At 35.7% G+C, this 27,310-nt stretch overlaps 1 protein-coding gene across 2 annotated transcripts in view; it reads left to right on the top strand.

Moving 5' to 3' along the window:
- LOC131691841 (myotubularin-related protein 8) overlaps positions 1-9,185 on the top strand; it is a 35,994-nt gene extending 26,809 nt beyond the window's left edge. Inside the window, exons 3-10 of one of the 2 annotated variants that reach the window (XM_058978514.1) lie at positions 5,239-5,820; positions 6,056-6,188; positions 6,465-6,561; positions 6,765-6,900; positions 6,960-7,463; positions 7,804-7,992; positions 8,062-8,202; positions 8,298-9,185. In XM_058978514.1, coding sequence (XP_058834497.1) covers positions 5,239-5,820; positions 6,056-6,188; positions 6,465-6,561; positions 6,765-6,900; positions 6,960-7,463; positions 7,804-7,992; positions 8,062-8,202; positions 8,298-8,435 — 1,920 coding nt within the window. In that variant the 3' untranslated portion in view covers positions 8,436-9,185. Of the gene's footprint in view, positions 1-5,238; positions 5,821-6,055; positions 6,189-6,464; positions 6,562-6,764; positions 6,901-6,959; positions 7,464-7,803; positions 7,993-8,061; positions 8,203-8,294 lie in introns of both variants that reach the window. The other variant, XM_058978513.1, reaches the window with a different exon arrangement.
- The last annotated feature ends 18,125 nt before the right edge of the window (positions 9,186-27,310 follow it).

Here is a 27,310-nt window from a genome sequence, read left to right as displayed (position 1 = left end):
CCTAGGAACAGAAAAAAAAAGATTTTCTAATGTTTGCACTTTCTCCTTTTTGACTCAAAACAAACTTGCACCTACTATAGCAGTGTTATTTTCCGTCATACATCACAAGATGAATAGTAGCGCCACAGTGCTGCGTGTGTAGTTCCTGCACATTAACACATTTTCGAAATTGTAACGTGAGAGATGGTGATATTTAGAGTGTTATGTCTGTTTATCTGTGGCAGCAGCAAATTCTTATTAACCTAATTAACTGACACCTACTAAATAAACCATTTTGCAAATATACAGATCGGAAAAATATATCATCTAAAATGCTTGAAGAATGAAATTCGTTCATAAATAGTTTCGAAGATGGTGCCAATAGCGGCTAGTGAAGTACTATCACCATCAGAAAAACTCCAAAACAATTGTCTATCATCTACTTAACAAAAAGTTGTAGAATATTCCAATTTTGCGATTGGGTATGATTCTAAAAAAAATGCTCGAAGCGAAAAATTTCCAGTACTAGTATCGTTTAGTGGTCGAATTGAGTGCCCAAATATTAACTATCAAGATCACTATCCTACAATTTATTACATTAAGAGCGATCATACATTGATTAACAGTAGTTACAACTCGTATACTTATTTTATGACACCTTAATTCAAACGAACACACAAAATCTTTCAATACACTCGAAAAACAAAACTAGCGTGATAAGCATGTGGGACTATTATGCGAGTACATTTGCGTTAGACTACAAAAGTACTCGCATATATGCGTCCCATATAGCTTGTTTCAGCGGTTTTCACATGAAGAACAAGATTTTTGATTTTATTTATGTAACACAGAAATATTTACGTAGTAATTTAACTATTCTATGCATCAATACCGGGATTTACAATTCTTCGTAGCCGTAGAACAAAAAACATTGAATCTTTTTCTCAGTACTGCAGGGACTGATATGCGAGTACCGGCAGTACGTACCGCGCATAAAAATACGTTAATTGAAAAATCCGCCTAAGAGAATCGCACTATTTGGAAAATCCACGTAAAAACCCGCAGCAAAAGACTTAAAATAGTTTTTTCGCAATTACACGGTTTTTGCAAAAAAATGCAAAACAATAAGATTTTCGGAAAGATGGAAGATATGGGTCTGTAAGACTCCTCCCGCATTTAAACAATATGGGTATTTTCGGAATGGTCTTAACGATTAGAAGATGTTTTACGTGATTTTGAAATTCGAGATGGCGAATTCACCGAAATTCTTTATGAACTAATCAATATGAATTTTACAATTGACGCGTTATCTCCAGCATAAAAAACCTCGGTAATCATCCTAAACTTCTTTCAATATAACATCTAATAAAAAAAAACAGCGAAACTCAAAATATTTTCATGCTTTCCTCCAGTAGAGTTCGGCGAGAATGAGAGTGAGAGGAGGAAGAGAAGGATGTGAGTGTGAGTTGGGGGTTTGAATTGATTCAAATAAGCACATTACTAAAATTCCAATAAGTCCAACTGTTTAATTAAAACTATTTGTACTACAGTTTCAACTTTCGAAAACACCCATATTGGTTTCCTAGCGAACTTCGCTAACCGGCAGTCGCCATCTTGGATTTCAAAATGACGTCAAAAATCAATTTCTGACACCCACTCTCAAGACCCATAGTGTTGAGACGCGGTACATATAAGTCCTTATATGTTAGATACATATAAGACGCGGTACATATAAGTCCTTATAGGTCTTCCAGATCCGTCTCTTCTATTTTTCTGACAGTTTTCTAAGTCTTTTGCATTAAAATGGACAAAATTCCGCCTAAGCTGTTTACGTTTAAAAGGACTTAGAATATTTTTGCAAAGACCGCGTAAACTTCGTAAAACGCGAAAAAACCGCTTAAAAACCTGAAATCTGAGTGTACTGCTAGGTTTATGTCATTCAGAACCAGGTCATGGAAAAATCGGCAGACCTAACACCTACTACATCCCATAACCAGACCATATGCAGAATTTTTTTCCATAATACCATCGTAAGCCAGTGGGATTAGAATTAGGATTAGTGGGATTTAGAAGGTTAACATACACTCATAAAGCAGTGGTCATATGTTCGAGTCCCAATCAGAAAAGATTCTTAGTGTAAGTAGTCTTGGCTTTGCATTGCTTTGCGAGAAGGTATGAGTGTTGATAAATAGGGTAAGGTGGGGCAAATCCGACCGTTGGGTAAACCCGACCCTCCTCTGTTACCGAAAATCAGAAGCACTACGCGAACTAATATCAATGGTGTCGTGTAGAGCATCGAAAATAATCATAATGGTGGCATGACAGCATTTTATTAATCTACATTGAGATGCTCAAACGACAAAAAGTGTGTTTTTACAACTTTTGATTTGACTTTTGTGCATTGTTGCCTACAGGATATTTCTGATTGTTAAAGTGATTGCATAAAAAATGTAAGTGGATTTAAATTCTTTGAATAAAGTCCTACAAAGTGCGTAGATGAATTTGGTTCAACCTTTTTCATAACTTTTTTTAATTGCATCGTAATGAAAAATGACGCGGTGGGGCAAATCCGACGTCTAAATAGTGGGGTAAATCCGACCGCTTTTTTGCTAAGAAAATGTTTATTTATCAAACTGAAATATATTTTTATTGTTATTTTATATTATTTTTATGAAAAATAATTCACAATTACAAACGAAAGACACAAAAACGTGATGATTATAGTATTCTTTAAGCAATTGCTCCCATGCAAATGAGAATATCATTACGTGCTACTGCTCGTGATTTTGGCATTCCAATATTGACATTGAACTCCATTTTCTTCATGTTACAATTCAATAACACAACATTCATTGATTTATCATTGAAAAACCATAAAATTTGGGTAATATCTGCACTAAATCAACCAAAAGCATAGGGGGTCGGGTTTACCCCACCATTTTTGAAAACAGCAAAAATGAACATTTTCGTTAAAGACTTGTTTTTAAAAATATTCCCAAGATCTGAGTAAAATGCTATATATAGAAAGTTGTCCAGGAGTCTAACCTTTAATTTGGTATATAAAACGACTTGATCCGATGTAAAATGAGCATTTTACAGCCAAAACCATTTACTAGGTCGGATTTACCCCACCTTACCCTACATAACAATTTTTTGAGTAAGGTCTCAAATTATGTATATGTATGATTACTACTTTGCAGTAAAAAAGAGGTTCTGTTTAATGAGTTTGCGCTGCTATTTTGAATGAAAGTGTTGACCTAAGAAGTGCAATAAAATGAAACCATCATCACGAGATGATGCCATGCTTCTTGTCTTGACATTGTTGACACCATCGGCATCTTAAGCATGCGGCAATTTTAGAATAGTCAAACAGACAGTTGTGCCTTTTAGAAGGGAAGTCAAAGCAAAAATCGAATTGACTATAAGCTCTTCCTAGGTAATTATCCGCTTAAGACATGGTGGCTTCTAGGAAACAAGACATTCTAACGATTGTAGTTATATGGCGGTAATTACACTTGGAAGTTGGTTGGTTAAGCTCTGTTAAGCTGTATTATTATGGAACATAAGGTCACACTATGCCGCCATCCACCTCTGATACAGAACTCAATATAATCAATAACGTTTTAAGGTTATATGAAATACAAATTATTTGTATTTGGTTATATTGTTTTGGTCTTTAAAATTAAAATTTGTGAACATGAAAATGTGAAATTAAAAATCCATTCAGTAGATACTTCGCGCTTTTTTCCTCAAAAAGCTTTGCGATTGCGAGCCTCGAGAGTAAAGGATCTCCTTAAAAATAATTTTCATTGGCCACCCTGTGTTATCTGTTAGGAACGATGCAAAAAGATCTGCGAGTGTACAATTCCTTAATTATAGGCCGAGTAATTATCGAAAGAGTAACACCATTTCAATTCTTTAGAACGCATACGAATCTCCCACTACGCTAAGAAATAATTTATATTTGGTTTAGTCAAATATTGTTAAATTATTCAAAAATAAAAAAGGGTTATTGCAGCCATTATTTGAGCCACACGAAATTCCCGGACACAATATTTGCAAAGACGATAACACTGCACTCGACAGGAAGATACATTAAACATAGGGACTATTCCCGTCGCCTACTTCTATCAAAAATAACTCAACGGTGAATCATAATACGTATAATAGAGTGGGACATGGTTATATGAAAAAAATAAAATTTCGCTCCGAGAACCTTTTTGGGTCCCATTTAGCTCCCAGAACAACTCTGTAAATTTTTAGTTCGATCGGTGAAACTATATTTTTGCGCCCATGGTTTAAAGTTTACATGGGATTTCGTATGGAGAAATCTACTTTTGCAAAATAATTCTTCCAAGAGTCTCCCGTTATCGCCTAAAAATAAATAGATGACAGTTTTTTATAGGAAATTTGTCAAGGAAACAAAGTCTAGAAGACCACGAAACGATCTGATGCTTGTGGAAAAAGTTATTAAGAAAAAACCGATTGATGCCCTGAAGATCGATGAAATTTTCACTTTTCATAGCATCACTGCTGCTGACGGTCGAATTATATACAAATTTTTTAACTTTCTCTTATTATGTACAAAAGAAGCCCCAATTTATCCCCCAAAACCCTTTCGAAGTGGCCAAACAGCATAGATAAGTAATTTAAACACATTAAGAGAAGATCAAAACAAAATTGCATAGAATTGGAAAACCAACAGCAGTGGTGCTAGAAAAAATGAATATTTTATCAATCGTCAGAGCATCAATCGGTTTCTGCTTAATAACTTTTTTCTCAAGCGTCAGATCGTTTCGTGGTTTTCGAGACTTCGTTTCTTTGTTAAATTTCCTATAAAAGCCACATAACGATTTATTTTTAGGAAGCAATGGGCGACTTCCGGAGGAATTATTTTGTGAAGGTTAGTTTTTCCATGCAAAATCCCATGTAAACTTTAAACAGTGGGCGCAAAAATATAGTTTCAGGGATCGAGATAAGAATTTGCACAGTTGTTCTAGGACCCAAATGGTATCTGAAAAGTTGCTCGGAGCTGGATTCTATTTTTTGTCCCACCCTAACGTATAATACATTTTCACTTATCGGTATTTTATTTTGTGCTTTTTTGAATCGCTGCGATTGTCTTTGAGCATGTTTTTCATGGGTGTCAACTACATGAAACACTGTCAGAAAATATATAGCACGTTAACATAATGTCATTTATCCAGTTGTGTTTTCCATCGCGAGATTGCCTAAAAACATGTTTATCCTCGTTTACAGGTCCTGTACATGCAGATTGCTAGCGTAGAGAAGCTTCCCCTCAGCACGACCGGCTCGCCGCTGCTGATACGGTGCAAAACTTTTCTCTCCATCACGTTCGTTATCCCGAAAGAACGTGAATGCCATGATGTGTACACAACACTGATGAAACTGTACCAACCGGTTAACATCAAGAATCTCTACTGCTTTCAATACACCAGCACGGCGAAGGAGCTACCAAAGGTGACCGGGTGGGACTATTTCAAGTTGGAGAACGAGTTCAAGAGGATGAGCGTTCCCAACGAACAGTGGAGTCTGTGTACGCTGAACCAGAACTATGAATTATGCGACACTTATCCGCAGTTATTGTACGTACCGACTGAAACCAGTACGGCAATGTTATTAGGAAGTTCTCGTTTCCGGTCCAAGGGACGCCTTCCGGCATTGACCTACTTGCATTGCAACAAAGCATCGATCTGTCGCTGCAGTCAGCCACTGTCGGGCTTCAGTGCCCGATGTCTCGAGGATGAGCAAATGCTAGAAGCCGTCAGAAAAACGAACCCCAACTGCGGGTTCATGTATGTTGTTGACACCAGGCCTCGGGTAAGTGTTGGATTTGCGCCAGTCAAAGAGAAGGATTTATTATTTTGATGTGTTTTTTTGCCTTTTTATAACGTAATGCTAACGAGCTCTGTGGTGGTTTTTGCTTTCTTTATATTATTTTTGTTCATGCTGTTGCAATTTTTCTTTTCAATTATTTCAAACTTGTAGTCTTAAAGAACCTCATCCACTGTTTTTTAATCTTCGTCACTTCTATTCAACGACCCTTCTCTGCTAGATAAATGCAATAGCAAATCGTGCAGCCGGGAAAGGATACGAGAATGAAGCCAACTATGAGAATATCAAATTTCAGTTTCTCGGCATAGAAAATATTCACACAATGCGAACCAGTCTACAGAAAGTTATTGAATGTAAGTATTTATAATACGGTACCGCACTACACTGCCGTTCTGCGCATAATTGCTTCATACTGCCGCTCTACGCATAATTGTCCCATATGTATAGGGAATTCCATAACATATGGGACAGTTATGCGCATAGCGGCAGCATAGTATGTGGGTTTTCCTTTATATATGGGACAGTTATGTGTAGAACAGGTGTATACAGATATAAGAAGAGTTGAACATCGCATAGACTACAGATTTTATTTCATATCCTATTTCATGCTCAATGTAAATCCCATATAGGCTGTGAACAAAAATCTCCCACAATGAGCAGCTTTCTGAGCGCACTGGAGTCATCCGGCTGGCTCAAGCATATTCGATCAATATTGGATACTTCCAGGTAAGGAAGAATTTGATAACAATGACGAGTAAAAAAATATTTGGAAATGGTTCATGCAATAAAAAAAATTATTGCGGCGATAAACAAATTTTATTGAAATTTGTTTCCCGTCGAATAATTTCATTCATTTTTTTAATTAAACAAAAACAAAATTATTGCTTTAAATTTACATTTGCAAAATTTTATAATCAATTGAATTGCAGTTTTATTGCCAATGCCGTGGATAAGGGCATTTCCGTTGTCGTCCACTGCTCCGATGGATGGGACCGTACCGCACAAGTGTGCTCTCTGGCAGCTCTAATGTTAGATCCCTACTATCGCACCATCAAAGGATTTCAGGCAAGTATTGATATTTTCATATACTAGACTCGCAGATTTAATGTGTTTTTAATATTTAGGCACTTATCGAAAAAGACTGGCTTGCGTTTGGACATAAGTTCAGTGATCGTTGCGGTCACATTCAGAATGACCCGAAAGAGGTTTCCCCGGTATTCACGCAGCTGTTGGATTGCACCTGGCAACTAATGCAGCAAAGAAATGATGCCTTCGAATTCAACGAACGTTTTCTGCTGATCCTCCATGACCACGTAATGTCCTGTCAGTATGGAACATTCGTAGGTAACTGCGAGAAAGATCGGTTGGATTTGAGACTGGCGGAAAAGACTTTTTCGCTGTGGGGTCTTACGTTAAATCACTTGAATGAGTACATTAATCCACTGTACAGACCGGAAATGGATGAAACCATCAGGCCCAATCTGGCACCTCAATGTATAAAGTTTTGGCGCGGCATGTACAGTCGGTTTGAGAGTGGGATTCATCCACGGGAGCCCTTGGATGATTTGCTGGTGGCCAGCAAGGACCATTCAACATCGCTGGATGACCATGTACAGCTTTTAACGAAGGTAGGATCAATACTCTTCCTCGGAAGTATTCTGCATGTATAGTGAAGTGATATGTGAACGAACTATTTCCTACTATCCTATCGCGTGCATTGATGAAGTACACACATTGTTTTCCCCCTAAAGTTATCGTTAAAAATAATATTCTCACTTTACCAAATCAATTAGAACCTTCTCATCACACGAAGTAGATATGAGTTAAAATAAAATGTGTACTTGGTGCATGACACGAGCACTCTTGTTATAAATTTAACGTTACATCTTGTCAGTTCATTATCATAGATTTTGATCCAATTCTGCTGAGGAACATTGCAGATTTTGAATGTTATCGTATTATTTACAGCGCATCAGTAGCTTCAAAAACATGATTTCGAAATCGGCAAGACGGTTACAAGGAACCAAATACGTCGATAATCGCAACATCGAGGTTAACGACAATCGATACAATTACGATAAGAGACTGAGTGAACTCTCCTGTGCGGATGATGATCACCCTCTCAAGACTTCCAATTTCTCCTTCTCTAATCTCAATGTACGTATCCTACCGTTCAAAATAAGTTTCGCAAAATAATCATTTACATTTTCAACTGGTTTCGTGCAGTCAACAGAAGCAAAAGACAATTCGGTTATTACACAGCAGGTGGCAGATGAGGTAAACTCGGTCGCCATCGAGTGGAAACCGTTGCGAAGTGTTGCCAACTGTCCCTCTTGTACAATTCCATTTGATCAGATCAGCAAAAAGGTAAGTACTGCTGCTGCATGTTCCACGTGTAAAAAACAACAACCACCGACCGACGAATTGATCAATTTTCAATAATGGTTCTCTTACTAAAGCAGAACCACTGTTGGAAGTGCGGCGAAGTATTCTGCAGTCGCTGCATCGACAAAACCGTTGCTTTGGCCGGCCATAACAGCGGTAGTCTAGTGCCAGTATGTCGGAATTGCTACCGGGAGGTACAGCAGGGTACTCCTTAAGTATTTGTCATCATCATTCCTGTTGTTATTGTTGTTGGATTCCTATTATAAAGTACCTTGTCCTTTACCGCTCGATTGGCTTATTCGACCAATTTTTCTCTTTGGTTGCCCACCGTGACCTGTTAGCTTTTAAGTTTCCCCCTCGCATCCATTTCCACAAGTCATGTTGTTATAATGATTGTTTATCCTGAAAAGGGAAGGTGTAAAGTGATATAATTAATGCAAATATATGTAAAAAAAGAAGCAACCTGAAGGCTGTTGAACTTAGCTAAGTGTATTATACTATGTGATTGTGATATTTGTTTTTTCATAAAAAAATATTCGAAACGCTTGAAAGAAAAAGCGATGAGAACATTGTAAGATGACAAATCGTACGGCATTTAAATCAAGAAAAAGAATCCTAAATTATAATCTATTTTTGTCGCTTGACACTAAACACAATAAAAATTAGAAAGAAGAACACGTTGCTTGCTCAAAATATGCAATTAAACCTACTTACTTACCAGAGAATCAATATATAACTCTACAAACATCTAATTTTACTCTTACAGTTGACTGATTTGAGCATAGTTAGGTTTTGCAGTACTTCTCACATCACATTATAGACTAATCGTGCACAATGAAATAATGTGTAGTATTTTGAGCAACAAAAAAGGTTTGTTGCAATATGTTGCTGATAAGATGATACAAATCGAAGCAAAATCAAAAATGTTTGTAGTGGTAATAAAAAAAAGTATTACAGCTGAATAATGATCTGTCAGTTTTGAAAGAACATCCTTTGGAATTTTAAACGTACATGAATGCTACTGTTAGAAGGTTCCAGAATTAAGGGGTAACTTGAAAAAGATTGGTGGACGATGTCAAAGACAAATAGAATGAAGCAGAACACACTAAACACACGCTGTTTTTTTCGATTGCAGCAACCTCAACTGGCTCCATGAAGATTGGATTATAACTAGTTATTTCGGTATTTCTATTAACCATCAAATTCACATATAATTTTTCGAAATTTCAAATATTGAGATATATTCTTTAGATTCTCGGATGAGAGCACTTGTTGGCAACAGAAAAAATACTGCATTGACCTGACATCTCCTATCCAGGTTTTTACGTGTCATAAGGCACGTGTCGAAGGCCCACATCATCCTAGTCCAGTCGCTTACGAACAGCATACAAACAAAATATACAACGAGTATTTTTAAATACTGCGCGAGGTGGAAGGGTTGATCAAGGAGAAAATGGAATTGATGTTAACAGTAGTCTCATACATACAGCTGCACCATACGAGGCAAGTATTACTAATGGTGTGAGGCCATTTGGTATAAAGTCATTTGGCATAAAGTCAACTGGCATAATGGTCATTTGGAATAACGGACGTTTGGCATAATAGTCATTTAGCGTAAGGGTCATTTGGCATAAGCACGAGCAGGAAATCGGCTTAGCTACATTAGACGATGGCAAATATTTTTTAGTTATAGCGTTGGAAGCGACGATACATCGCAAGCAAACCTGTAATCCACTCTTTGCCTGGATTACTCAAACATAGGGGCTATAGTTAGTTTTAGTCCGACTAAGCGGTAGCGAAGTCGGGCTGCATGCTTGGAAAGCGTTGCGGCATAGTCACATTAGGTGGTAGCAAGTATTCTTTAAATTTGTTGCTTTGTTTTCATCACCGTTGAAGTTGATAATGTGTTTGTTCATTGTGTAGACGTTGTTAGCATTAAGCCGCTGAGGATGACTGAACATGTTAGTAGGTCGAAACGTCCGGTAAAATGCAGTTTGTTTTAATTTTCACCGAAAAAAATCGATGACCGTCCATACCAAACATTCTTTAAATTTATTTATGCCAAATGGGGTACAATCGTACTAATAACGTTCAACATCTTAACCAAGGCAGAAAGCTTCGTAGCAAAGAACAACATGCAACATGACGTCGAATATGAAAACGTCAAAACCAAGATCTCTGTGTATATGGATCTTGATCTAACGAAACTACGCCTACATATGTGGCACCTCGTACTGGCACGGATTATTAAAAGGTACATTTTTTTAGTTAGTTCGTTTATTTAATAGGCACGCCAAATTCGATTTTTTTTTGTTTTTTGTATTATATTATATATTATAAGTTTATTATTACATATTATATTATTACAATTTGAAATATTTTTTTATATTATTATTTCTAGGGAAAAAAGTTACAATAATCTTAAAACTTTAAATACAATTAGGGATACACTTGTTTTTTGTGGCTGTGCCAACGTAATGACTCGATTCACACTCACAAAAATGCGACGCGAGACAGGACACAACACTTATTGTCCTTACTAACTTTAAAAAAGGATTAAAAATTATCTTTTTGTCGACCGGTTTCAGGCTCGATGTTGCCCATCTACAGGACGATGTCCGACTGATTACTGGATTACGAATACAATCATACTGCGTGCAGTACTCGTCGAGAAGAGAATTAAAAAACACAAAAATTCACTGAATTTTCAGGTTTGTCAAGTGGAAAAGGGGTGATGATATTGGCGCGTCGTCCTCGTTCATAAGCGTGTGTTCAGCGTTGGCTAAGTACATTGATTCCCATGCGTTCAGGTGCAAATATAAAAACAGTAAGCCGAAAGACCCGCTCAACGTAATGATAGAGGAGGAAAGATTTTGAGGCCAGGCGGGGAGAAGTTCTGGTATCGTTTGATGTGACTGCTTTATTCCCAAACGTACCAGTATCTGACGCCTTGGAAAGTCTTCGACGACATCTGGAGCGAAGCCGCGTGTTACCCTATCAAGTCGAAGCTTACGTTTAGAGGGAAGTTCTACAAGCAAACGTTTGGCCTTAGTATGGGCAACAAGCTTTCGCCTCTACTAGCAGACGTTTTCTTGAGCGAGTTCGAGGTAGCTTTAGGCAAAGAAGAGCTCTTCCTTCGAGTTTGGAGACGCTACGTGGACGACATTTTCGCAGCCGTGAAAGAACGCTACCTAATACAGACCCTTGACCTATTGAACTCCCGTTACAGCACAATAAAGTTTACGGTAGAGAAGGAAATAGAAGGAAAATTGCCATTCCTAGACCTGATGATAACCAGGAAAGCGGACAACAAACTAAAATTCGGGATCTATCGTAAACCGACATCTACAGACAGATACATAACTTCCGACTCTAACCATTTCGGCGCTCAAAAACAAGCAGCCTACCATTCCATGGTCCATCGTCTGTTCAATGTATTGATGAAAAATTAAGACTTCAAGGCCGAGCGGGATAAAATATACAAAGCTGCTGAATTGAACGGGTATGAAAAAGGATTTGTGGACAAAATTCAAAGGAAACACAAAAGGAAAAAGCACAGACAAAACGCGACAACGTTAGAGCCGGATAAAAAAAACAGAAACGTAGAATCTGCTTACCGTTTTACCCCAAAATTACTAAGCCCGTTCAAACCGTCCTAAAACAGCATGGTTACAAAGTCGCATACAAAAGTGGTAACGCTTTGAAAGACCTCTTGTGTAATCTAAAAGACAAGGTTCCAGCCGATTAAAAATCGGGGAACTATGAAATCCCCTGTAAAGATTGCCCCGCAGTATATATTGGACAAACTCGCCGAAAGTTCAAAGTCCGCATTCGAGAACATAAACATGCTGTCGACCACGAAAGAGGCAACGACTCCAGTGTGGCAGCACATACTATAGCCCACAATCACACAATAGACTGGGACAGTGCGAAACTCGTGAAAACTGTACAAAAAGCTGCACACCTGAACGCATGAAAATCAATGTACATAGCCAATGCTGAACACGCGCTTATGAACGAGGACGACGCGCCAATATCATCACCCCTTTTCCACTTGACAAACCTGAAAATTCAGTGAATTTTTGTGTTTTTTAATTCTCTTCTCGACGAGTACTGCACGCAGTATGATTGTATTTGTTATCCAGTAATCAGTCGGACATCGTCCTGTAGATGGGCAACATCGAGCCCGAAACTGGTCTACAAAAAGGTAATTTTTAATCCTTTTTTAAAGTTAGTAAGGACAATAAGTGTTGTGTCCTGTCTCGCGTCGCGTTTTTGTGAGTGTGTTTGGGATACAAGAGAGAAACCAGTCGTTTTTATAGAAAATTTACACAATCTTAAAACTAAGAATTCAGTTTATAGACAAAGGAGGAAACAATGCTTTTTACGAAAATGTTTGCATCTATCTTAAAACTAGAAAAACATGTCAATAAACAAAAATATTTAACCCTCTAGTGCCAAATTTGCTTGGCTTGAAAAAACTTGTTTTCTTCTAGTTACTTCAACATAAGCGAATAAAGATGGTTGCTTTATTTTAGATTTCATCAGAACGCAAATTACATAAACAGTAAGGAGTATTTCTCAAGTGCTTTGATTGTTTAATTCATGACTTCTAATTTATAGTAGGGGAGTGCAGAGTCTGCTGGCGATGGTTTCAGTTACCATGTTTAATCTTTTATTTTAGGAAGATCGTGTAAAACAGAATGCGTTGCGTAAAAGAGTAAACTTACATACATGGCCACGGAAAGTTCTTTTCGCGCTATTGAAAAATCTAGTCATTCCTGGAATAGCTTTATGCTCACCCTAAATAACAAATATGTAGAAATTTAAAAATTTCACCTTGGGTAATGAGCCTATTTTCGCCCTAACCATGTGAAGCCGCTGGTTAGAGCGGCGTCAGCCATCTTTGTACAATACATTGATTCAAATGGAAAGGCGATTTTTGCTTGCAGGCTCATGCCAGATGGAAGATCATTTCCATGACATCATGAGCAGGACGCCAGCCTGTCCTTCTTGGACCCGCAGGGAAGCATTGTAAACCAGGTTTCCAAGCCGCGGTTAACACCATACTTCCAGTAATGCTGTGTTAGGTGTCCGGACATTCATTGGTGCAAGTTTTTCAACATCTGGCGCAGACGATAGGAATTAAAAAGTTCTGAAAAAGAGATCCAAACCTGAACATCAACAGACTTCAAATAGAGGTGGATAAAGGACATATAGGGGACATCACGGCTTGCCAGAACATCTCGTACTGGAACACTAGATGAACTTCCTCGGGCCCGGAGGTAATCAATCAGACGAGACCTGGCAGAGCGATACGCGGTGCATGCCCAGACAATATGTTCGATATCGTGATAGCCGTCGCAAAAATCGCAGATTCCACTATCCACGAGCCTAATACGTCGGAGATGCGCGCCCAGCGTGTAGTTATTTGCCATGAAACATCACACGAATGAAATCACGGCTCACAACCATCCAAGGTTTCGTTGACATCTTCGAGATTATCGAATGTAGCTGCCTTCCTAGTTCCCATAGCTCCATGGAGCTGCCAACTTTTGAGAGTCCTCTGATGAGCAATACTAGAAAAATTGGGATACGCTTGGTTAATACGATACCGTATTGGCCACAACAAAATGAGGTGGAGAGGCAGAGAACCGATCAATTCTGAAACGGTTGAAAATTGCCAAAGCACTCTGGCAGGATTGGAGGAATGTTCTTGGTCAGTACGTCCAAACTCAACCACCCCCCCCCCCCCCCATCTGACAATGGGGCGATCTCCGTTTGCTTTGATGCTTGGGAGAAAAATGCAGAATACATTCCCCCAAATACCTCGAGAGATTCACATTGATGTAGAGACTATGGATTACGACCGTTTGCAAAAGGAGAGAGGCAAGGAATATACAAACAAAAAGCGACGAGCCCAACAAAGTGATATCCAGATTGGTTGGAAGGTTCTGATAGAACGATTTCAAAAGAATAGCAAACTCAGTACAGAGTATTCAATGGAAGAGCATACAGTTGTTCGACTTAAAGGTGCTGATGTGACTTTGCGATCTGTAAGGAATGTCTTCGAAATATAGTACAACTTAAGAAACTGCAGAGAATGCTCCGGTTATCGAAAAGTTGTCTAAACCACAACCATCGCACGAGGAAGTGCCATCTCAACACAGGAACTCAGAGGAACGGCCTAATATTCAGGATTCGGCTGTAGAGGAGGATAGCTCACGCCAACCGATGCGCCGCAAACATAAAGAATCAAAGGTTAGATTCCAGGACTACCTACCGCATTAAATTTGAAGTAAAAGGGAGATTTTAGAGTCGGACCCCGACGACAGTTCAGACGGTTGGTAACACTGGCGAGCAAGAAAGGCGGTGATAGCAAAACGGTAGGATTCTTCTCTTAATCTTGTGGCGATAGATTTCGATTTTGAAGTCAATGAGAGTAAATATATCGTAGTGTTATAAAGCCGTGTTATTAGTACGTTTCCGAAACCACTACAGACCCAAGTCTAAGAGAATGTAATCAAAACTAGCCATTGGCGAGGTTCTTAATTTCATAAATTAGTAGATAAATTTAATTAAATTAATTGAATAACACACAATTTATTTTCAATTTCATAAAATAAGTTAAAAAATTCAGAAAATTAGTTCATGGGGAATTCCACGAAGATCCGTCCGAAAATCTTTAAAATCGTGACCGACCATCTTCGATTCCGATGAAACTTTACACGTTTCACCGGCATGGAAGACTAAACATTTTCCACAGGTAATAAGATTATTTTGCCTCAAAAGCAACTTTTCAAAAGGGTGTAAAGTTTTCCACATGTATGAATTTCAAAAATTTTTTGTTCGATTACTGTATTTTATACAGCAAAACTATCGGAGAACGAGTTACAGGGAATGAATACTTCTGTCCGAAAAAAATATACACTGAAAAAAATGTTGTTTCATTTTTCAAAAAAATAAAAATTTATTTTAAAAATTTAAATTGCGAAAAAACCCATTTTTTTTAAATTTTTTATATTTTGTCAACAAAAACCTAAAGAGAAAAGAAACATTTTAAATGTGATTGCGTGATGGAGAACTTATCGGTAAAAAAGTTTTTCTAACAATAACTTTATACATGTTTTTAAATTTACTACTAATTGACATACAAAACTGTAATTTTATTACGGAATATAATTCTAAGCTTCATTTAAAATCAAAATGCGTTTAACAAAAATCTTCCAAAATGCGATAGCTTTCGAGATATTTGGAATTTTGCACCAACAAAAACAATTAATTCGTGTAATTATGCTCTTTTTAAAAGTTATTCGCATTACCCCATCATAAAATGTCAACAATCTAATGTTTATCATTTTAAAGACGTAAAAGCAACTTTTTTAGTGTATTTGGATCATGGAGAAGCTTTCAATAAAAAAGTTTTCCTAACAACAACTTTTGACATATTTTTATAATTCATACTATTTGCAGTCAAAAATAAAATTTTCTTTTTGAATATGATTCTAAACGCCATTTTCAATCGAAATGCTCATAACAAAAATTTTCTGAAATGTATTAGTTCTCGAGATATTTTAACTTTTGTTTTAACAACACAATTATTTTGTTTAATAACGACCTTTTCATAAGTTATTCTCGTTTCTCCATCAACAATAATAGGTTTTTCAAAAGGCCCGTAAACTTTCCTGCAACTTTTCCTTTGACATCAGGGCGATATTGTAAAGCATTTAATAGTTACAAGAGAACAACCATAATATGATTCAACTTCAAAGTTTAATCATCAATAAGTGGTTGAATAATATTTTGGTTGCTTTCATGTAACTTTCAAATGGTTTACAATATCGCCTTGATGTCAAAGGGAAAGTTGCAGTAAAGTTTATGGGCCTTTTGAAAAACCTATTATTGTTGATGGAGAAACGCGAATAACTTATGAAAAGGTCGTAATAAAACAAAATAATTGTGTTGTTAAAACAAAAGTTAAAATATCTCGAGAACTAATACATTTCAGAAAATTTTTGTTATAAGCATTTCGATTTAAAATGGCGTTTAGAATCATATTCAAAAAGAAAATTTTATTTTTGACTGCAAATAGTATGAATTATAAAAATATGTCAAAAGTTGTTGTAAGGAAAACTTTTTTATTGAAGGTTTCTCCATGATCCAAATACACTAAAAAAGTTGCTTTTACGTCTTTAAAACGATAAACATTAGATTGTTGACATTTTATGATGGAGTAACGCGAATAACTTTTAAAAAGAGCATAATTACTCGAATTAATTGTTTTTGATGGAGCAAAATTCCAAATATCTCGAAAACTATCGCATTTTGGAAGATTTTTGTTAAATGCATTTTGATTTTAAATAATGCTTAAAATGATATTCCGTAATAATATTACAATTTTGTATGCCAATTAACATGAAATTTAAAAACATGTATAAAGTTATTGTTAGAAAAACTTTTTTACCGATAAGTTCTCCATCATGCGATTACATTCAAAATGTTTCTTTTCTCTTTAGGTTTTTGTTGACAAAATAAAAAAAATTTAAAAAAAATGGGTTTTTTCGCAATTTTAAGTTTTAACATAAATTTTTGTTTTTTTGAAAAATGACACATTTTTTTCCGTGTATATTTTTTTCAGACAAAAGTATTCATTCCCTGTAACTCGTTCTCCGATAGTTTTGCTGTATAAAATACAGTAATCGAACAACAAAATTTTGAAATTCATGCACGTAGAAACGTTTACGCCCTTTTGAAAAATTGCTCTTGTATCAAAATATTCCAATTGCCAGAGAATATCATGGAGATTCATAAACCGAACACACCTGCAAAGTTTCGTTCGAATCGACGATGGTCATATTTTGCGGTCGGCCGGTTTCTCATGGAATCCCTCTCATGTTACCTGGAATCAGAATAGTCATTAAAACGTCTGATATTATACTCTTCGATAAAAAAGAACGCTTATATTGCGTTACAATCAAACAGTTCATGATATGATGCACTGAATTCATGGTGCATTTTTATGACATAAAAACACTTTTTCAGTTTTCTCATTTCGAGGAACGGATTTGTACCCGCGGGGTTATAGCCATATGTTGTGGTTTCGTGATATGGGACACATCGGACGCTCCAAATTGAGCACTGCGAGAGAAGCATCTATCTTGACAAAACTAGGTTTCCATGTTTTTTTTGATTTCAAAATGTTAAAGAAAAAAAAAAGGTTTTGGAACACTACATGAGCTAGTAAAAACTTGGCCATGAAAGAGTTAAATCTTTTTCGCGCTGATTCTGATCGTTACTTGTTCTCCCACGTGCAGGGCTTCGGCCTTACTGCATTTGCTTTATTTTTATTCTCGACTAAGTGCTAACTGAAATGGGAATTTGGCGGGCTAGATGCGTTGAATTAGATATTGTTTTCACTTCATACTGCGCCTATTAAGGGGACAGCATCTTGAAATTTTAAACAGTCGTAACTTTTTTCAGTGAAGGTGGTTTTTTGAAATTCCGTTTTAATGTTGAATTTGGAGCGCTAAAAGTGGCCTGTGCAGTATGTTTGTTGGATGATTCACTTTTTCTTGGTTTCATTTTAAACATTATTTACAACAGTTTTTTTAAATAAATTAATTAGGTGTTTTTGCTTAAAAATAAAAAAATATTTTCATATTTTGTCATTCATTCGATTATAAATATTAAATTGCCTAAATCTCATCCAAATCTGTCGAGCTGTTCTTGCGCTATCATGTACACCGTTTTTAATATAGCCCAAAGAAAAACGCGATTGAAGTTTTGTCAATCCAATTCTTGCGTCTAAAGCTTCCGTAATTCTTCGAATTTCAACATTAAATTTTCCACTCATATTTTAAATTTTAAACTGTCCCCTTAAGAAAGGTATGATTTGTTGCTAATGCATATCATTTTCAGCAAAATATTGATTTGCAATACCAGGCACAAAATTGAAAAGTTAAACAGTTCTAAGAATACCTACGCCTTGCTCGAGAGTATATGCAATGCGCACGTAGGAAAACGCGTCATACCAGGGTTCTTCGCTGACGCTCAGCTATCTGCAAACACTGTAGTATCACGGTGTTCCTAAAACCGTTATTAACTAAAAAAATGACCATAAATTTGGCATACGGCATTCGAAAGATACAGTATCCAAGCATCTTCTCAGTGAATTTCAAAATGATCCATCGAGGGATTCGAGAAAAATTGCAATTTGAAATTTTATGACACGTTTCATAAGGCTACCAGCAAACACCCACGGGTTTGGTCCTATCTCTACAAACAAAAAATTTTTTGTCTACTTATTTAGTACATGGCAGATATAGTAATCAAGTATATCTCCTGCAAGTTTGAAAATATTTCATTGACGGAATCGAAATTTATAACGGTTTGGATGTGGTATGCGGTCATAGATGGGTTTTCTACCAGACTTCAAGCGTGAATCCATGTTTGTCCATTGACTATTTAGATCGTTTATACGTGCTGCGGTTTTTAAAGGAAACCCTTGCGATTTAATTACATAAATATAATGTACAAAAGGTGTTATTTATATGATACACTTAAAACATATGAAAATAGGGTTGTCTACCAAACGTTAAATATAATGTGTAAATGAAAAAAATGGATAAAAGTCGGAATGTTTACTTCAAAAGGCCATATTTCAATGGTTTGTTGACCGATTCTAATTATTTTTTCATTATTGAACAAGTAGACGTTTCATCGTTAATTTTCATTAAGAAGGATATAAAATAGAGTAATCTACATAAATAAATAGACAATATAATTGGTCTCAACTATATGTATTATAATTATTTAGTGATTATTTTTGTATTAAAAATAGCGGCCTATCAATTTTTATATACTAGTTGATTGCAATTGCTGTTTACTATAAATTATGGATATATGAAATGTTAAAACTAACACAGTCGTGATTCGCTGGTCGCTCAATTTTTAACAGGAGCCGCTTTTTAGTTGGACCTCCGCTAGTTGGTCCATTGTCGACATCTGAATGTCAAATTATCATGTTAAATTCAATTCGACAATAAAACTGATAATAGTTAGATATATGAGCAGATGAACTTGTACTAATTACATCCCTTTTGATCCCCCTACTAATAACATCCCCCAGTTTTAACATCTGTCAACCCAACCAGCGAATCACGATTGTACAAAATTTCCAACAAAAACCGTATCATAACATAAATTGATCTGAATCAGCAAATACCTTCATATTTTTGAATATATATATATATATATATATATATATATATATATATATATATATATATATATATATATATATATATATATATATATATATATATATATATATATATATATATATATATATATATATATATATATATATATATATATATATATATATATATATATATATATATATATATATTGAATTTATGGTTTTATTTTTCCATGATTTGTAGTTTGCGTTCGTTGCATTCAACTAATGTATAGAAATTGATAGGTCGTCGTTTTGAATATAAAGATTGAGGATAATTAAGTTGTCTATTGTTTGAAGTAGCCAACTCTATTTTATATTCTTCTTGATGAAAATTAACGATGAAACGTCTACCTGTTCAATAATGAAAAAATAATTAGAATCAGTCAACATACCATTGAGATATGGCCTTTTGAAGTAAACATTCCAACTTTCATCTATTTTTTTTAAATTACACATTATATTTAACGTTTGGTAGACAACCCTATTTTCATATTTTTTCAGTGCACCATATAAATAACACCATTTGTACATTATATTTATGTAATTAAATCGCAAGGGTTTCCTTTAAAAATCGCGACACGTATAAACGATCTAAATAGTCAATGGACAAACATGGATTCACGCTTGAGGTCTGGTAGAAAACCCATCTATGACCGCATACCACATCCAAACCGTTATAACTATCGATTCCGTCAATGAAATATTTTCAAATTTGCAAAGGATATGCTTGATTAATATATCTTTCGAATGCCATGTACTAAATAAGTAGACAAAAAAATTTTTGTTTGTAGAGATAGGACCGAACCCGTGGGTGTTTGCTGGTAGCCTTATGAAACGTATCATAAAACTTCAAATCGCCATATCTCTCGAATCCCTCGATGGATCATTTTGAAATTCACTGAGAAGATGCTTGGATACTGTATCTTTCGAATGCCGTATGCCAAATTTATGGTCATTTTTTTTTAGTTAATAACGGTTTTAGGAACACCGTGGTATAGTTCAGGAGCTTTATTACATTGTTAGACGTATTTATGATTTGTTCTTCTCATTCCCGTACGAAAGTCACTGTTCCAATTACGCTCAAAGCGGAAAAACACACCCGCTAATTGAACTGATTTTAACTAGTTTCAGATTAGCACCTTGTTGTGCTAAATAGCAGGAAAAATAAATAAAGGCTTTCTGAGATTTTGAGGCGCATGATTCAGTGATTACTGCAGTGTTTGTAGGATATTTTTTTTAAATTTACGATTTTTAATTTACTTTCGTTAATTTGTTTATTTGATAACACGTTGCAGATGCAGTCGATTTACCACGATTCTCCATTAACTTTAACTAGGGGTGCTAGAAAATAGATTGTTTTTAAGAAATGGTAGCCCAGATACAGGCCTTAATCAGCCAACATAGTGGACCATTGGGTGATTCAGCAGACTACCAAACAATATGATCTATGTGATAACTAGCTTCGACACAAACGTAGAGGAAGACGAGGTGAGACCGCCACCATAAGCAATTAAAAGTATAACTGAAAATGAGAAAAGAATTTTTTATTGCTGTTTTCCTCACAAAGCGCACTCGAATATTTAATGTCCGTACACTATCGTGTTATTCGAAATATACTTAAATAAACTGACGGGGGACATCACGATCGCGTTAAATTGCTCGATTGTGTGGACTTTTGTAAGTCGCGTGTGCTAGCGCGTATGTAACTTCGCGTGCATAAATTCGATTTTAAAACCGTGTGTACATTCGCACATTCGAGTGTGTTCTTGGATGATCGCGCGCGGACCGTGGATCTGATACTCAATTTTCTGTGTACGGTTCAGATGCTAGAAAATGATAAGTTCATTCATATCACTAGAGTTCCCGGTCATATCCCATGCAACTTGTTGTCTAGTGGATATGAGCGTCATTGTTTATTGGTCCAACTGATGGCATGGATCTAGGTGGCTAGGTTCGAGAATGGGGACTTCCGGACGTTTACTCTTGAGACCGCGTTTATAATTTTATAAGTACTAAAACGTTCACTTAGTAATCGGGGCGTTATCCACTTTATGAGATCGCTGGCGCTGGTGTGCGTGGATGATCGCGAAGGGCTTGAGTGATTGTGTGTTAACGTACTGAATGCTAGAAGAGAGATTTACCATATCCCTAAAGTTTCCGGTTATGTCGCCATGGAACGCGTTGTTTAGTGGATATGAGCGTCATTTTTTCGATTGGTCCAACTAGTCCGATGGTAAGGAACTTTCGTACGTGACCGATTTATGATCGTGCTAATAGACGCGCTTTGGACCGTGTTTATGAGTTTATAAGTATTCAAACGTTCACTCAATCACCGGGATGTTTTCATGTTTCTTTTATAAGTTTACGTGTTGGTCACGTCTGCTAGCGTGTATGTAACTTCGCGTGGATAAATTCGATTTTATAACCGAATTCGCATATTCGTGTGTGTTCATGAATGATCGGGCGGACTGCAAATCTGATACTTTTCAGTGTACGGTTCAGATACTAGAAAAAAGTTCCCCCATATCACTAGAGTCATTTCGCCATGGAGCGTTTTATCTAGTGAATATCAGCGTATTTTTTATTGGTCCAACTGAAGGCATTAGTCTAGGTTGCTATGACTTAGGGTAGATACTTTCGTACGCGCTCGAGGTATGATCGTGCGAACGAACTATGGAGTGGTTAGACGACAAAATTGGCAATATTTTTTTAAATTTTTGAACAAACTATATTTTTTAAACATTCTTCAATATTTTCTACATAATGTATCATTGACACAAGACCGTGTTGGTAATTTTATAGGTACTAAAAGTTCAATAATTACCGGGGTGATGATGAGTTATGTTCTCTCAACGACCATGCGGTAGACTTGGATGAAAAGCCCAACTCTTAACAGCAGAAGTTAAGTTAATAACTATTTTGCTCTAGAATACCTAGCCGTCGTTCAATTTCTTTGCTTTCGTTACACTTAATCTTAAATTTGTCGAACATAGCCAAACAAATCGATACAGCGGAACCTTTCAGCAATTAAAACATAGTAACAACTAATAGAAGTGCAACAAAAACAGACTGTTAGAATTTTATAATGCCGGGTATGGATAATTCCCGTGCGTCTGTAAATTAATCGTACTTTAATTTATCAAATCCGATCTTCCCAAATGAATTGAATCGAAAGCACAGATTGTACACCGGCTAAGGATTACCCACTATACTATCATATACACCAGTTCTGCATCCATTCCCTGATCCAGTTGTCTCAAATACTCAGACGAACACATACACAGATATACATACGACTAGCACATAACATTTGTTGGCTTGTAATAAAAACTAATTATTACAATGCTTCTACTTCTGCATTTATTTAATTAATTAATTGCTCTGTGCACGATGACGAAGCCGACGATAAATCGACACACAATGACCCCCACTGTGAGCCGTGTCCTCCAACACTGCCATTAAGCTATCGAACAATGTCTGCAAACACGGCTCACAGCAAAAGTCAATCCGCGTCAACCGGTCAGTCGGCCACGCAAGCGCAGCGTGCACAACCCAATGGTTGATCGTTAGTTTGGCTGTTGTAACGGCATTTCATTAGCAAGGAACTGGGTACATTTGTACTCCAGAGCTATTTGTAATACCTGTTATTTCGTTACGGTTTATTTTAACTGCAAGCAAACTTTATCATAAATCAAATTGATTATTAAACTTCAATTAAAGCAGGTGCAACTTATTTGTTTCATTTGACTAACCTAACAGTGCCCGCATAAAGTTTGGGGTACAAATGTACCCCACAAAACCGTTTACGTTAGTCTTTTGTCATGTGTATATAATTCGGAAAATTTATTATATCTTTTTTATAAACAAAATATCGATACATAGTATGCGAAAAACTTGCGTGAAATTGTATAGGCTTCAACATTGCTGAACAATTGAATCTGTTATTAGATTTAATAAAGCTACTATAGTAAAATAACTAGAAGAGGCGCTTGGATCGTTATCGTACTTGTAAAATTTGTTAACTGGATTTTTATATAGAAAAGAATACCAAAACCAAGAAAAAATACTACTAATTTTCCTTGGATTTGATATACTTTTTTATATGAAAATCCAGTTAACAAATTTTCTATTGCGATTAAAGCTATGTTCACCTATTAAAATATGTTAAGATATGTGTAAGGAACAACCTTTGATGATATGTGGGCATGTAGGGCCTATCAAATCAGAGTGTAAGTGATCTTCCAATGGAAACAGCAAAAACACGATTTTTGATTGGAGACACCTCTAAATCATGTCCAAATTAAGCCATTTTTGGCAAAAGTTCTTAAATTCACACCTAGAACCAAAATTTGAGCTGACCCATGTATATTTCGAAACTTTTTCAAAATGTGGAGAGGTCTACTGTATATGTACTGTTGGTATTGGCGTTTGGTGTTCAAACAAGCATCGGGATAAATACACTTTTTGGTTGGTTTCTGAATTATTTACTATTTGTTCAAAGGGCAATTTAATAATCTTTACAACGCCGTATGGATGGTCAAAATCGGTTGGAAAATTCCAAAGTTATAGAAATATTAAAGAAAAAAAGAGGATTTTTTCGTATTTTAAAGACTTGTTCTATAAAAAATGAAATATTGCATAATAAAGTTTACAAAACACGAATATTTTTGAAAAGGCTGGATACTGTACAACGTTAAATCGACACTTTCTCATTTTTCTCAGCCTCCAACTTCATGCCAAATGGAGTATTTATGGGACTATTTCAAGCGAGAAATTCGCAAGTATATAATTACTAGCCAGATTTAGTCAATGTCCACATTTTGTTAGCCTAAAATACACAATGAAGCTGATAAAAACGGGTCTTTACTGTATTTATTATTCACGTTAATAGGTACATCCCATTATCTGAGGATATCTTCGTTCAATTGCATCGAACTACTCCAATTTTTAGGTAGTTTTCAAGGGGTTATTTTATCGACTTCTTCCAAAATTCGGCGAACCTATTCCCATTCGTGCGATAGTTTATGTTAAAAGGGTATCCATAATTAATTGGTATATTTAAGTGTTTACACTACCAGCCAAAAGTTGAAGTTCACTTGCTTTTTTGGAATTTTACATAATTGAGTGGGTTTCCCAGTTGACTTTGTTAAGCACGTGCGTCTTCACGATATCATGTTGCTACACGCTACTGGTCAGAGTGTAGGAGAGGGTTTGACGCCTTTGGGTGACGCGTAGATCACAAACAAGCTTGTTATGACAGGTTGTATTATAATTATAGGTTGTATTAATAATTATATTCCATATTTTTTTCTTTTTTAAAAGGTAAGTAGAAAGATTTGTATTTTGAACATCGTAACTGTCGAAAAACTATACAATTTGACCTAATTATCATTTCGAAGATTATCATCTCATTATTGAAAAGTGAAAAAATGGGGAAAACCATAGCTTTTTGAATATTATATTAGCATTGTAGGGTGAGCTTAAACTTTTGACAGGTAGTGTATATGTTGCAGGTAGAGAAAATTCATAAATTTTCAGCTTTTTCCTACACAATATTACAAAAGCTTCTTAAACAACTTTCCCGAATAAGATTGTGAAAATTTATCAAGTATTTGAAATTTTTAATAGAAGTGACGGGAGGTTATCGTAAAGTTTCGAGAAAAAGAAAATTCCAGTAATGATGATTTACCCTAACCGGTTTCGAGAGTTTTTTATTTGTTCTTTGTAATTAGGATTAGGGATAATAATTCAGATCAAAAATACTACTGGCAAATCATTTTTAGAAAAAGTCGATATCGAAGTAAAGTTTGAACTTTGCACGAATGCACTTCAGAGGTAGCGAGATATCAAGAGCTGAATATTTAGTGCTGAGTTCTCAGCCGCATTCGAAATTTGAGTAAACGTTATTGAGAGTATGAACTTCAAATCCATTCAAAAATTTGTTTTTAGAATTTTTTGACTCAGCACAATTCAGTTTTCCCTACACAATGCATTGATTGAAGATATGATAGATATGTTATTAACGGAGCATTAGCAATAATTGGTTTGTATGTCTATTTTATGGGCCATTTTTCCGCTTTTCCGCCAAATTGGTTTAGCCTTTGAGATTTCTTGCACTGATATTGTCCTATGCTAATTTTAGCAGTCCCACCACTATCCCATGTAGTATGTGTTATCAAAACCTTCGCGAAGAATCAAGTTCTAAAAGTTCTGAATCGATATAGGGTGACGAGCCCATTTTCGCCATGTTTCTATTATCACGCTACCCATTTGAAGCCGTTGGTTAGAGCAGAATCTGCCATCTTTGTTCAACGCCGACGGGAAGAGAGTTCGAAAGCGTAGTGTTATAATCAAGAGTATTTTATGCTATAGGATTATTTCTTGATATGGATATTGTCAAGTAATCCTTACGAACACCATTGCAACCTTCAGTGTCATTTTATTTCGTAAGAGAAGATTTGCACGCGTTCTACATTCTGCTAGGATTCATTCACTTATAAGTGACACACACTTCTTAGTAAACTACATTTTTCAGACTTTGATTTTTCGGGACTCTGATCATCAACGATCTACCGGAGTACACAAAAATCATTGTCTCACTGTGATAAAGTTCATCTATGATAAATCAAGAGAACACTAGAAATTTGGTTCGTCGAGCTTTTAGCAGAAATAGCAAAAGCTTCAATAAAATCTGATAAGCAAAAATTCCAATTTTTGATTTTTAAAGGGACTTATAAGAAATAAACACAATAAAAGTATTTTTGTGTATTTTTGCTATTACTATAGTGTGCTAATAGTGTAATTGAAGTGTCACAAAGGTCCCCAGCCTTTTGTAATGAACCGCAAGTAAACACGACCATCTTAAGCGTGTCGATTTCACCCTAACCAAAGGGTGTCGGTTTTACCCCAACAGCGAACATTTTTTTTAAAAAGCAATAAAAAATATTGAATTTCTCAAACTAGTCTTTAATGCACCCAGTTGGTCATAGGAAAGACCGATAATAACAGGTACTGAAAAAAGTGATTTGAAAAGCTTTTGTTCAGTTAAAACCTTAAAATCTACCAACAAAATCTAACATCCAGACGAGTATGAACGCTGTTGTCGTATGTTTTGTTTATTTTATGACATTCGGCGTACTGACGTAAATCCAATTTGTCATAATTTCCAATAATTACCCTATGTACAATTCTTGGTATCTGTTTTATGTGTTTTTATCCTTCCAGTACATAGTCAACTGAAATTTGTGAAATTTGCAGTGTTAGATTTGTACATGGAGCCGTGGAGGTCAAAAGTCAATTGTCAATAACGTGTTTCATTTGCTTCTTAAAACATTTAAAAAAATACATTTTTACTTGTTTCGATCCAATTAGATAATTTTAAAAGTTTGGAGCGAAAAATCCTTTCCTCATAGAAAATATTTCGTAATTCTTGAATTTGCGTTAAATGATGTAATTTTTTATCAAACTTTGTATGGACATATCTATTAAAGTAGTTATTTTTTTGTGGAACTCATACCCTGTTAATCCTTATGAAGTAGTGAAATGAATTTACGTTAACTGGAATATTTAAATAGTTATTTATAAAATTAGCACGACATTGAACGTATGAACTGTTGGGGAGACTTGACCATGATTTGCCAATAAGCTGAAGAAAGATACAAAATTTATGATATTTACTATTCTTTGGTATCTACTGTGAATGTTAATAACTTCACAAAAAATCCCATCTGTCTATATCTTTATAGTACTAGTCAACAAGCTGTTATATGGCTGATTTCGTGGTACGTGAACCTGCAATGTAATCAGTACAGTTAATCCCAAAAGTACATGCATTAAAAAAATAGAACT

This window comes from Topomyia yanbarensis, chromosome 3 (genome assembly GCF_030247195.1).
Source record: "Topomyia yanbarensis strain Yona2022 chromosome 3, ASM3024719v1, whole genome shotgun sequence".
Lineage (NCBI taxonomy): Eukaryota > Metazoa > Arthropoda > Insecta > Diptera > Culicidae > Topomyia > Topomyia yanbarensis.
Note: the sequence above shows the minus strand (reverse complement) of the source record. Positions and strands in the feature narration are given on the sequence as shown.